Raw genomic sequence first — 13,055 nt, forward strand, 5'->3', positions numbered from 1 at the left:
AAAAGAATGACTGGGGCAAGGGATGATAAGAGCAAGAACAGGCAAGCTGGCTGACTTAATTGATGACATTGGGATTGCTTAAGGAAGAATGAATGTCGAGAAGATATGGGAGGTAGGGAATAAGAAGACAGTCAAGCTCGCAATTCAAGTCTAGGGTCTCTTTCAATACTCTTAGGGTGGGGAGGAATGTTAAAGATCTGAATCTGACGTAGATGGAGATATAGGCCAGGAGAACTGGATTCAGAGTCGAGGTGTGCCTGTTGCCTTAGTCTTGGGAGCTCCTCCGTGGTGACTGTTCTAGCCTCCTCCTTCCAGATGTTAGGTTACAGATGATGTTCCCCTCTGTGTGCAGTGCTTAAACATATGTAGTCTCAGATGCCCAATGCCAACTGCCTTCCTTAGGGTTCCTCAGTGCAGATGCTAGCCCCCTCCTCATTCCCAGTGCCCCAGGTGCTGCAACATTCTCCATTCCCCTGTAGACCAGGTTTTCAGCTTGCTGAATGCTACACAGATCTGATTCAAAGTTTAGTTTCCACAAGCTTAGCAGTATTCTTTTGACTAGGTTTCAGCAAGTAGTCAGTGCTTGTGACACTTGCTGAAGATGATTTCCCAAGATGTGGTTCATAGGGGCTCTTGCTTGGGCTGCCATGCCACCAATGTAGTATAAGTCTTTTTCACATAGTGTTGAGCTTCGTCAGTTGCCTTGTCTGAACACCCAGTGCCAAGGAAGGGGTTTTCTCCTTGTCTCCTGCTAACGCTGTTGCTGCCCTGGGCATCGCCTTTTTTTTAGCTGTTTAGAATGTCTGATAGTCTTTATTTTTATTTTAAATTATGTGTATAGGCAAGTATGTGCATGTGTGAGTGCAGTGTCTTCAGAGGCCAGAAGAGAGCATTATATTCCTCTAGAACTGGAGTTACAGGCACCTGTGGCTGGCACATAGATTATAGGAAACTGACTGGAAGGCAGGGGTGCCTTCTGCAAGAGCAGTATATGCTCTTAACCCTGGAGCCATCTCTCCAACCCAGGTGGGTTTGTCTGATGCCCTGGAACTGGAGTTGCAGACAGTATGAGCCCTCTGTAAAGTCTAGGAATGCAATTGGGGTCCTTTGCAAGAACAGCAAGCGCTCTTAACTGCTGAGCCGTCTCTATTCTCCTAATATCCTTTGGATAGCTGTTTTCTAACTTTCCCCAGATTATTATTACCTGATTCAAATTATTCAACTATTGGAGACTCAAACCTAGGTAATAGCTTCCATTTAAAATTCTCCCAGCAGAAGTGTTCTTGATTAATTTGCAAAACACTTTTTTTTTTTTTTTTTTTTTTTTTTTTTTTTTTTTTTTTTTTTTTTTTTGGTTTTTCAAGACAGGGTTTCTCTGTATAGCCTTGGCTGTCCTGGAGCTCACTCTGTAGACCAGGCTGGCTTCGAGCTCAGAAATCCGCCTGCCTCTGCCTCCCAAGTGCTGGGATTAAAAGCGTGTGCCATCACTGCCCAGCAAAACAAATTTTCTTAAGGGGTAACTTTAATGATACTTTTTAAAAAAAAATTAAGAAAACTTAGAGCAAATTCTCTTTTTCTTCTTTTTTCTTTTTGTTTTTTCAAGATAGGGTTTTCTTATGTAACTTTGGCTGTCCTGGAACTCACTCTGTACTCCAGGCTGACTTCAAACTTAAGAGTTCTACCTGCCTCTGCCTCCCAAGTGCTGGGATTAAAGGCATGCACCACCACTGCCCGGCTTATGGTTCATCCTTTCTAAAGCAAAACTTTGTTGAGCTTCAAACCAGGCAAATTCCAGCCCTGAGAAGGGGAAGTGGACACAGTCTCATCCCTTCTTCGGGGTGAGGTTTGCAGTTGGTGCCTGCTGGGAAAGAGACTTCACTATTCTCCGTGGAGTGTCACTGTTTACATCAGCCCACTCCAGGGCAGGCCTCGGCCCAGGGGGACTTGGCCAGCACAAAACAAACTGTATTGTTTGTGTGCTTTTCATTTCATTTTGTTTTGCTTTGAAATATTTTGCTTTCTAATTAGTTTTATAACTTCTAAGTAGGATGTGCACTTTGCTGTAAGTGAAGGCTGTGAGCCAAGGTCCTGTGTAGAAATGCTCTCAGTGGACATGAGCTGCTTCTCTGTTGTCTTCTCAGGGGCTCGCTTTGACGATGGCGCTGGGGGTGACAATGAAGTGCAGAGAACCATGCTGGAACTAATCAATCAGCTGGATGGTTTTGATCCTCGAGGCAACATCAAAGTGCTCATGGCCACTAACAGACCCGATACTCTGGATCCAGCGCTCATGAGGCCAGGGAGATTGGACAGAAAGATTGAGTTCAGCTTACCTGACTTAGAGGTTAGAAAAAGAACTTTATTTTAGAAAAAAAATTCTTGAACTTTTGTCTTTTTAATTTTCATTTTAATATATGTGAATTCCTTAATTTCTAGGGTCGAACGCACATCTTTAAGATTCATGCTCGCTCTATGAGTGTGGAAAGAGACATTCGATTTGAGCTGTTAGCCCGCCTGTGTCCCAACAGTACTGGTGAGTGGCAGGCAGTCCTGTTGGTTTCCCGTCAGTCATCTGGCCTCTGTGACTGACAGTCTTGTTCTCTCTGTCGGACAGGGGCGGAGATTAGAAGTGTCTGCACAGAAGCTGGTATGTTTGCAATCCGAGCACGAAGAAAAATTGCCACAGAGAAGGACTTCTTAGAAGCTGTAAATAAGGTCATCAAGTCTTACGCCAAATTCAGCGCTACTCCCCGCTACATGACATATAATTGAGCCCTAGCAGCTTTGAGTGAAAGAACTTCCTGTGCTTTCCTAATTTGTTGCCACCTCGCAAAAATAAAAGATTTAAAAACTGTGTCAGTGCTTCCAGGTCACTGTTCCCTGTGGCACAATGTTAGTCAGCCAACATTCCAGGGCCCTGACATCCAGAGGGTTGATGCATAAGTACTCTGAGCCCACCAGTAACCATCGCCCTGCTGTGCTGGCTGGTACTGCACACCGGTCATTTCATTGTAGATCCTCACGAGGTGCAGAAAGTCCACGTGTTAGGCTCCATTACCTGTTCTCCTGACCTCTGCTACCATCAAAACACTTCATACAGGCATGTGGCACATGCATCACAATGGGGTTTGCCCATAGTAAGGGGTTTTTGAAGTAAGGTTTTGGCCAAACTGGGTTTTGTTTTGTTTGTGGTATTGCACACTGAGTTTTTAAATGCTAAGCAAATACCCTACCACTGAACAACATACCACATGGGCCGCATGGTTTTTAAAGTTAAAGAATCATTTAATACTTTGTCAGTTCCCAGTTGACCAGTTCCAACTCAGTCTAGACTTGGTGATTTTAGTGAACAGTGGAATGTCAGCAGGTAAAGAAGGTTAAGTGTGAGGATTTAAAAAATTCAGAACTCGGTAAATTTAGAGAAAAATTACTTTCTTAGTGGTAAAACTCTGATTAAACTCACCTGTAGTGAGTTACTCTTAATTAATTAGTTAGTTAAATTTATTTATTTTGAGGCAGGGTCTCTCTAGGAGCCCTGGCTCACTTGGAACTCACTATGTAGATCAGGCTGGTCTTGAACTCAGATCTATCTGCCTTTGTTTCTGCCTCCCATGTGCTAGGATTAAAGGCATGTGCCTACTAGTGTTGAGTGTAGTTTTAAAAACTTCACTGGAGAGATAGTTCAGCAGTTAAGAGCACTGACTGCTCTTCCAGAGGTCCTGAGTTAAATTCCCAGCACCCACATGGTGGCTCACAACCATCTGTAATGGGATCCGAAGTCCTCTTCTGGTGTGTCTGAAGACAGTGACAGTGTACTCACATACATAAAAAAAAATTTCTTAAAAAAAAAACGAAAAAACTCACTTTTATCTTTGCCGGGCACTACACAAAACACCTTTGTCCTCCTGGCTTAGCTCTGAGAATGGCTGCGTTGCTTTGGGCAATCGATCTGGCTTCCTTCTTTGTTCCTCCAGGCTAGCTCTGCCAGTGGCCAGCTACCACCTTTCCTGGGATAACTGCGGCTTGCTGGTGCCCTGAGCCCCTCCCACGATAGCAACCAGCCCCCAACCCTCAGCCCCTGGAAAGCTGCTGTCTGCACTCCCTGCTCCCTCTCAGCTTTGCTTTTGTTCCTCCCGGCTAGCTTTGCCAAGCTGCCAGCTGCCACTCCAGCTTTGCTCTTTCTCTGCCCACCTGTGCTCCACAGAAAAAGAACACTGACAGCTTTATTATCTTAGAACTTGCCAGATAACACAGTTGCTGGGTGCGGAACGTGCCCTAATGTTATCAGCTAGCCTATATCAGCCATCCAATGGTAGGGGAGGCCACCGGTTCTAGTTATCCAAAGACCTTACATGATTGTTGCATGCTTCTTTCAAAGCTCAGTCGAAAGGGCCCCTTTCTTTCTCTGTGTCTCCTCCTCTCTTCCTCCTGGGACCCAGAAGTCTCACCCTTACCCGTTGCCCAGCAATTGGCTCCTACCTTCTTTATTGCTCAAATCAAGAACAAATTAGGGAACCAGACTTTAGTATCAGCACTTACCCCTACACACTTGAATTGTTTTTAAAACAAAGGTGTTTCCGAGTACTTAACAAGTCTCCTTAAAATTATTTCTTGTATAACTACCACCAAACCATTTGTGGGGGAGCGTGGGTGGGGGGCTGCGGTGAACCTTGAGCTGTGTACTCTGTTTTGACTTCAATAAGATATAGTTCTCTCCCATGGATTCCCCAAATCTGCCTACTACTTCCATACCCAGCTTTTAAAAACATGGATTTTTATGGGCTAGATTGGGTTCATCATGTTTACACAGCAAATTCTTTATGAGATGAACTGTCTCCACAGCCCTGAAATCTTACTCTCCTCAATATTGACACAAAAGCACAATAAACAGTATTTTTATTGGAATATAATATTCACAAATAAATTGCTAAATACCAAGGAACTGTGTACATTTTTAAATCAGAAGAAAAAGGAGACCAAAGTTGCTGTGTTACATTGAAAAATGAAGCTTAGAGTTTTCAAGTAGAAAGAGCCTTTCATTTGTAAAATACAGTGATTTTTTTTTTATTAGAAAAAGTACTTTTCTAACCCTGCTCTAGTCTTGCTTGAGGTATGAAATAGAACAAGCCATTATGAAGTTACATCCACAGAAGAGAAAATTCAGGTCGGTGGCTGCAGAAGAGTGTCATTAAAGTGCTTATCCTTGCTCTGTCTGAGTCTGTATACAGCCCTGGTCTGAGAGGTTTGCTGCTGGGTTTGAGGAGTTTCTTATAGTTGACTATATATTTGGAGAATTAGATAATAGATTATCAGTTCTCAAACTTTTATCTCAGAACATTGTCAAGAATCTCAATATACTGAATCCTAGAAAAGTATTCCTGAAACACTTAAAAAAAAAAAGCAGCATTTTGCACTCATAGAAGCATACAGGCTCAAGAAAGTTTATTTTAAAACTTAAATTGATTTACTCTGTAACGGATAGGCAATGGTTAAAGTCTTTCCCATCTGCACAGACCCTTCCTTCTTTGGTCCCCACAGAAGGGCACCCTACCACCACCACCATTGAACAGAAAGCACAATTTCTATCATTCCAGGAAAGATTCTCTGGTTGCTACCCTTCGTGCACACAAGAATCTGGGCTCATTTCCTCAAAATTCTCACTTGCTGGTAGGTGCCTCCTTTTCCTACTACACAGGATGAGATTGTATGGAATAGACAGTTTAGACACCGCAAACTACAAAATGAGCAGCTCCCAGGCCTTGAACAGGGTCCACACTGTTAATTATTTTCTGGATTCCACTCCAGAGGCTGTTGGCCATTGGGATCCCACCATTACCTGCTAATAGGATTATACAGATTTGTGAAGTGCACTATATAGGATTTGAGAGCAAGGATTTCTTTATAAGACCTTCCTGAGAACAACTTTCCTATACTGCCATGAAACAAAGCTGGCTTAAGTCTTAAGTCCTATATCTGTCATCGATAATGCCCATGGACTTCTCACTGTGTGTGTGTGTGTGTGTGTGTGTGTGTGTGTGCATGCACACGCTCGCTAACATGTGGAGGCTCGAGGACCCCTAGGAGAAATTGGTACTTTCACCATATTGGCCCTGGGGATTGGACTTCAGTCATCAGGTTTGGCTTCGACCTACCCATTGAGCCAACTTGCCAAACTTATAATATGGTTTGAGTAAGGGTGGAAAAGCATAGTAAGATATGAAATAGTGGTTTTTAAGGTCCACAGAGAAGCAGGCTTATACACTGCCTTTTCGCAGGAAAGGGAAGAGTTAAGATTTTAAAAATAGTCAAGAAAATTTCCATGTGAAATAATTCTGAGTTTTGGATATATTTACATATAGATGGAGTATTAAACATTTAACATTTTCAGATACATAATAAAACAAAGCTACATTTTTCAGCCCTGTGAAACAAGTGTTTTTTATGTACATGATAGGATTCTACTTTTTAAAAAAAGTTTAAAATGGAAGAATTTGAACAAAATATAAGCAGGTAAGATGTAGAATAAATGTCCTTTGATGACATGTTTATTGGCCAATAGGACTTGAAACTGTTGCTAAGGAATATTCAGTTCAGTGTTTTCATAATATTGTTTAAAGCTTTAAATTCTACTTAAATGCCCAAAATGATGTAGGCCCTTTTACCAAGGGCCTGTCAGAATGCAGATGTATCTGGTCTTGTGCGTGATGCCTGCAAAGAAATGCCTGGATGTGAATCTGTTTCGTGCAGGCCAGGGCAGGAAGGAAGTAGTCTACTTTGAATCATTAGTGAAGTTATTAAGAAACTGAACATAGCACACTAATATAATTCTACTGGGAACTGGCAATATCTTCATGGAAACTGACATAAAGTGACAAAAGGCATAGCAAACAGCAACAAAGTCACAATGACAAATTCTTAACCTCAGCTCTTAGGTGGGCCTGGCTGCCCAGGCCTCTAACTCTAGCACTAGTTAGGCAGAAGAACCAGGAGTTTAAGATCATCTTCAGCTACACAGTGAGTTCTAGAGACCCTTCAAAAACAAAACTTACACACACACACACACACACACATGCACACACACCAAACAAAACCCCATCAACTCCTAAGCAGAAAGAGCTTCAGACAGGTTGGCCTATGCTTTGGTTTATCGTAAATAAATTGATGTTAGAAGTTTAAGAGCTGGGCAGTGGTGGTGCATGCCTTTAGCCTCAGCACTTGAAAAGCACCAGTGGACAGATCTCTGAGTTCCAGGACAGCCTAGTTTACAGAGTGAGTGAGTTCCAGGCCAGCTAGGGCTACACAGAGAAACCTTGTCCCACCAAAAGGCTTAAAGACCCCCCCCCCTTAACCTTTAAACGTATTAACTATAAAGAATGTGAGAGAAGTTTTGTACTAACAGGTTTGGTGAACTAACCTGTTTGGTGAACCACAGGAAGATGGCCAACTATATCTAGGAGGCTAGCTTTCTTAAAGATTGATTTTTAAGGCTACTCCACCATCAACAACAAAGCAAAGCAGGTAATGAAGCTCAGTGGCCACAGTTGTGACACTTTGAGTATCAAAAAGGACACAATGTTATAAAGCACATCAAAACTACAAAAAAAATCCCCCAAGTGTAAGATGGTAATTAAATGGACACGGAACACTCCACCTGCCTTGCCAGTATGCGCTATGTTTGCTGCCCAATAGTTGAAGTTAAGGAAGGAAAGCTGTAGTTTACATAGACTGACCTGCTAATAAATATAAGAGAAACGAGAGAGCTAGAAAGAAACGGACAAACTTTAACAAAATAGTTCACTTCAGCAAGGACTGTCACCCAGTGTTATAATTTCTGGCTCAATGAGAAATGACATTCATTTAATGCCACGGGAACATCATATGGATAATAATATATACTATAAAAACCAGCTGAAGGACTAGACTGCCATGCTGATCCAGTAGCTTTATCTGCACACTCTAAAAGGTAGGCAAGCTAGATGGTCTGTGTTTTTCTGAGTGGTACAATATGAAGCATCTGTCTTATCTAGAGTCCAGACTAGCATAAAATACTTAACTCATATCCATGTGTCTTGAATAATGACTTCTGAATGGAAGAATAGCCAAGCAAGCCCAGTGACACTGGAGAAGGAACTAACACGGTCACAAGCTGGGATTTGTCAATACAACTGTCTTAGTCATCTACATATTTGTTAAGAGACAAAAAGAACTGTATAGATTGAAATAGACTTAAGGCACATGACCAATTACAAGGTAAAGTCATAGAATTAATACAAGTTTAGCCAAACCAACTGCAAATTTGAAGACAATAGGAAATCTGAATACTGTATGAGGAAATACTCTAGAATAAGAAAGTGGAGGTTGTCAACTAAAAAGATCGACTATAAAACACTATGAAGACTTGCGCTTATTTTTGTTAGAAAATCTATGGACACAGGAGAAGACCTGGCCCATGGTAGTCATCTCTGCGTGGGGAGGATATGTCTTGTGTTCTTATTCTCCTTTGTTTATTTATCTTTCAACATCCATAATGCATTTACATCAATTCTGTAATAATAAAAAATTATTTTAAAGCCAATATGTCTTGCGCATTGTAGATTTCCTCTTCTGTTAGGAAATTGATTACAGTCTGTTCTCAAACACGTGCAAGCTTCAGGAGCCACGAGCCACCTGGCAACAGCATGCTCTAAATTAACTACTTAAAGTTATTAAAGCACTCATCCTACAAAGATAACACTAAGTGGGGGCAGCTGTGGCAGGGAAGGTGGGAGGCCGGAAGGTGGGAGAGCAGCCTGAGAAGCCACAGCGAGCTGGAGCCTCCGGACAACCTGAAGAAGCAGCAGAAAAGCCTGGGAAAACTAAGACTGTTGCTTCCAGTAATAGAGGCGAAGTTCCAGTCACAACGCTGCAAAAAACGATCCGCTGAAAAAGCTGCAGACCTCCCAACAAAGATCTCCAAACCAGCATCTGCCATAGTTAGTCGGACGGCAAGGAACACATCTGCCATCTCCACCAGACTTGGAGCAAGTAATCATAAGGACACTGTTCCAGCTCTCGCTTCAAAACTCTTTCAGTAGCAGCAGCTTACAATGAAGACAAAGAGTGAACCTGAAGTGTCTCCAGAAGCAAAGACATCAGGAGGGAAGCCAACATCGGCTGGACCAAAAACCACGAATAAAGGAAAACATGGCTTTCTCGGTAACCGGAAACAGAGGGAGTGACGTAGAAAATCTCAACGTGGGAATGTACTCAACCAAGACAATTGGATGAACTGTTTTGGATGATCAGGGTGTGGGTGGGTATAGTTTCATTTTGTAAAAAATGGTCTAAGATTAGCTTTAGAGCAGTTTTTCTTTCTTTCCTTCTTTCTTTTTCTCTTTTTTTTTTTTAGAGTTGAGTAGTACATCATTAATAAATGAGGGTTTGCTGGGCAGTGGTGGCACATGTCTTTAATCCCAGCACTTGGGAGGCAGAGGCAGGTTTCTGAGTTCGAGGCCAGCCTGGTCTACAGAATGTGTTCCAGGACAGCCAGGGCTATACAGAGAAACCCCGTCTCGAAAAACCAAAATAAATAAATAAATAATAAAATAAAATAAATGAGGGTTTGAACTTGGAGGTAATTTATATTTTACATACAGATTTCAAGACATTTGCTAATTTTGTAGTTTTATGTGATTAATTTCCAAAGGTTTTAGATAATAAATCAGGAGTGAGAAAAACAAACAAACAAACAAACCACAAAACAGATAACATTAAGGTATGATGGCAATGTCACTGCATAAGTGCAAGAGGCCAGTTAAGCTTTGGAATAGTCAATTTAAAACAACACAAATGGGAGACATCTTGCTATGCCTCATTCACCCTCCTAGTCGAGCTATAACTGCTAGCATTTCCCTTAGGGGGTGGAAAGAAAACCTATGACCTGGTATTTAAAGTGTGTAAGCTCAGATGTCGGGAGAGGTGCACAAGCCCATGCAGGTCCTTATGCTTCGGGAGTGGCGGGTGTGGCATTGGGCTCCATGTCCTCCTGGGGAGGTGGAACTGTGGCTTCTTGCTCAGCCATTGCCTCTCGGACTTGACTGCCCAAGACTGCATCGTGGATACTGTGGAACAGCAGCTCTTTTAAGGCAGGATTTTCAAAAAAATTGTTGCGGGTGAGGTCATTCACAACTTGTGCTATACAAAGAAAAGAAAATCAAATCACATTCCAAGTTTTGGTCTTAAACAGTGAAAAAAAGGCAATTCACTCATTGCTTGAAAAATTAACTTGTTAATTTAGAGACAGGTTCTTATGTAACCTAGGCTGGCCTTGAACTCCTGCACCTGCCACCACCTTTTCCACATGCTGAGATACCACATGCCTGGTATCTCACATTTTATACACACACACACACACACACACACACACACACACACACACACTCAGAGAAAGAGAGGCAGAGAGACATGGAACCAAAGCTGCCTGCCTCTGCCTCCCAAGTGCGGGGATCAAAGGTGTGGGCCACCATTCCCCGAACATAACAAAGTTTTAAATATTAAATGTTATGTAAGTCTTACTCTAGACTGTCTCAATCCTGTCACAGTTCTAGTCTCAGGAAATGACTTTTATTTCTTTCTAGTATATTTCTCCATGATTTCTCAATGAAAATGTAAACATAAGCCACTGTGGTGACACATGGGGACACCTTTAATCCCAGCACTAGGGAGGCAGAGACAGGTGGAGCTCTGTGAGTTCAAAGCCAGCCTGGTCTACAGAGTGAGTTCCAGGATAACCAGGGCTACACAGAGAAACACTTTCTTTAAAAATAAATAAATAAATAAATAAATAAATAAATAAATAAATAAATAAACAAGCAAGCAAACCACAAATATCTAATGTGGCCAGGCACAGTGGTACATGTCTACAATCTTTTCTCTTGAAAGACTGAAGCAAACAGGATTACAAGTTTGAGGTACAAGCCTGCTTTAAAAAGACAACAACTTCTTCTTTTCCTTCTTTTCTTGCCCAAAATATAATAATACACATTGTTTCTCTATAATTCTGAACTGTGTTTACTTTAGTTTTCATTTCAGCTGTGTTTGAATCCCGATCCTTATGCATGCTCGGCAAACATTCTACCAACTGAGCTATATCCCTAGACTTCTTTCTTTCTTTGCATGTTTATTTGTTTGTTTGTTTACATTGCATGATATGAATCTATTATACAGTTATACTTTCATTCATTCATTGGGGTTCACCTCCTCCCCCTTTTTGAGATGGGCTCTTTATATACTCCTGGCTGGTTTGGAGCTAGATGGGGTCAGTAGTAGACCAGGCTGGCCTCTAACTCACAGATCCACCTGCCTCTGCCTGCTGAGTGCTGGGATTAAAGGCGTGCACCACCATGCCCACCGCCATTGGGTTCCTTTTCTTTTGACACTTAAGACTTTCCTAGCCTTTTGTCTTTATAAACAATGACGTGATGCACAGATGACTTTGTGTGTCTGCAGTAGGCTGCGGATTTGCTGAATGAAAACGTTCTTACTTTAAAAGCTATTGTTGATTTGCCCTCCACAGGAGCTGCTCCATTTTCCACAGTCACTACTTTATCTGTGAGAACCCACTCTCCACCACGTGCCTTTGAAATGTGCTATGGGCATTTTTATTTTCACCAACTAAACATATGAATAATAATGTCTTTATGTAGATTTTGCTTTTAAGCACTGTCTTAATCAAAATATAATTAAAAAAAAAAACCAGAAAGTTATTCCTGCTATTCACATTGGATGGAAATTCTAACAAACAGAGTGGTTTACAGAAGTACATCGTGTGTAGTAGCTACTAAAATAACTGCTGATAAGCTCCTGCCCTCCAGCTCTCACTCAGAAGACCATCTCAGTGCCTGCAACTAGCAGATTTCAAAACGGGGCTGCACAATGATTTTTGTTTTTTAGAAGAATAATTTCTTTTATTTTATAAAAAGTTTAAATCATAGGAAAAATTGTAAGTACAGTTACTTCCATATGGGAAAAGGCTAGATTATTAAAACTGATCCCATCTAGGAGCTAGAGAGATGGCTCATAAGTTAGGAGCACTTGTTGCTTTTGCAGAGGACCCCAGTATAACTCAGTGGTTCACAACAATTCATAATTCTAGTTCCAGATATTCTGATGCCATCCTCTGATCTCTGAAGGCACCAGACATGCATATGGTACATGTACATACCCGCAGGCAAAACACCACTATACATAAAATAAATAAATTTAAAATAAAAATGAAAAGAACCTTTCCCATTCTAAGGTATACTCACGGCTACATCCTGCTAAATATACATAAATTCCAACATCTCCATATTCTTTCACAATCTGTAATAATATTGAGACAACATTTAATATGAGGCACTCAAATGCATTACTCATACTTCTCAGCCTTAGTAATTATGCACCATTGAGCTAATAAGCTAAGAGTGAGTTTGTACTTATCTGGTTCCACACTGACAATGAGAACTCAATGAGTATCATCCACACATTATTAAATTTGACTCTGGTGTAATAAAGATATTATGATAATGGTTTTAAAAGAAATGTTATAGAGGTAGGTACTAGGACATGTTCAGATAATATGACATCTAGGATGTGCTTCACAATAAGAAGATGTAGTATTGGGAATTCAGGAAGTCAGGCTGGCCATAAAGTGTTAATTGTTGAAGCTGAAAGAAGGTTGTTACACAGGGATAATTATACTACACTCTGTGTTTTAAAATGTTCGTAACCAAAAGTTTCAAAGACAACCACAAAGTGAGAATTGACAAGGGCCTGTGGTCCCTGTTCCTGAGGTGGCTGGCAGGGATGCTGTGGTCCCTGCCCCTGAGGTGGCTGGCAGGGATGCTGTGGTCCCTGTTCCTGAGGTGGCCAATGGGGATGCAGGGATGCTGTGGTCCCTGCCCCTGAGGTGGCCAATGGGAATGCAGGGATGCTGTGGTCCCTGCCCCTGAGGTGGCCAATGGGGATGCAGGGATGCTGTGGTCCCTGCCCCTGAGGTGACTGGCAGGGATGCTGTGGTCCCTGCCCCTGAGGTG

General features: G+C 41.7%; 2 protein-coding genes and 1 pseudogene across 7 annotated transcripts in view; 2 read left to right on the plus strand and 1 right to left on the minus strand.

Moving 5' to 3' along the window:
- The window catches only part of Psmc2 (proteasome 26S subunit, ATPase 2), a 17,042-nt gene extending 14,187 nt beyond the window's left edge, over positions 1–2,855 (plus strand). Inside the window, exons 10-12 of the mRNA XM_031380093.1 lie at positions 2,142–2,344; positions 2,437–2,533; positions 2,615–2,855. Of these exons, the coding sequence (XP_031235953.1) occupies positions 2,142–2,344; positions 2,437–2,533; positions 2,615–2,772 (458 nt within the window). The 3' untranslated portion in view covers positions 2,773–2,855. The remainder of the gene's footprint in view (positions 1–2,141; positions 2,345–2,436; positions 2,534–2,614) is intronic.
- Positions 2,856–2,935: 80 nt separating this feature from the next.
- LOC116097628 lies at positions 2,936–9,281 on the plus strand (annotated as a pseudogene).
- Positions 9,282–9,853: 572 nt separating this feature from the next.
- Slc26a5 (solute carrier family 26 member 5) overlaps positions 9,854–13,055 on the minus strand; it is a 45,471-nt gene continuing 42,269 nt past the window's right edge. For 2 of the 6 annotated variants that reach the window (XM_031379900.1, XM_031379899.1), the window contains exons 17-18: positions 12,288–12,342; positions 9,854–10,173 (exon numbers count right to left, since the gene is read on the minus strand). In XM_031379900.1, coding sequence (XP_031235760.1) covers positions 9,980–10,173; positions 12,288–12,342 — 249 coding nt within the window. In that variant the 3' untranslated portion in view covers positions 9,854–9,979. Of the gene's footprint in view, positions 10,174–12,287; positions 12,343–13,055 lie in introns of those variants that run through there. The other 4 variants (XM_031379898.1, XM_031379897.1, XR_004121413.1 and 1 more) reach the window with 2 other exon arrangements.

Source organism: Mastomys coucha, unplaced genomic scaffold, assembly GCF_008632895.1.
Source record: "Mastomys coucha isolate ucsf_1 unplaced genomic scaffold, UCSF_Mcou_1 pScaffold19, whole genome shotgun sequence".
NCBI classification, from domain to species: Eukaryota; Metazoa; Chordata; class Mammalia; order Rodentia; family Muridae; genus Mastomys; species Mastomys coucha.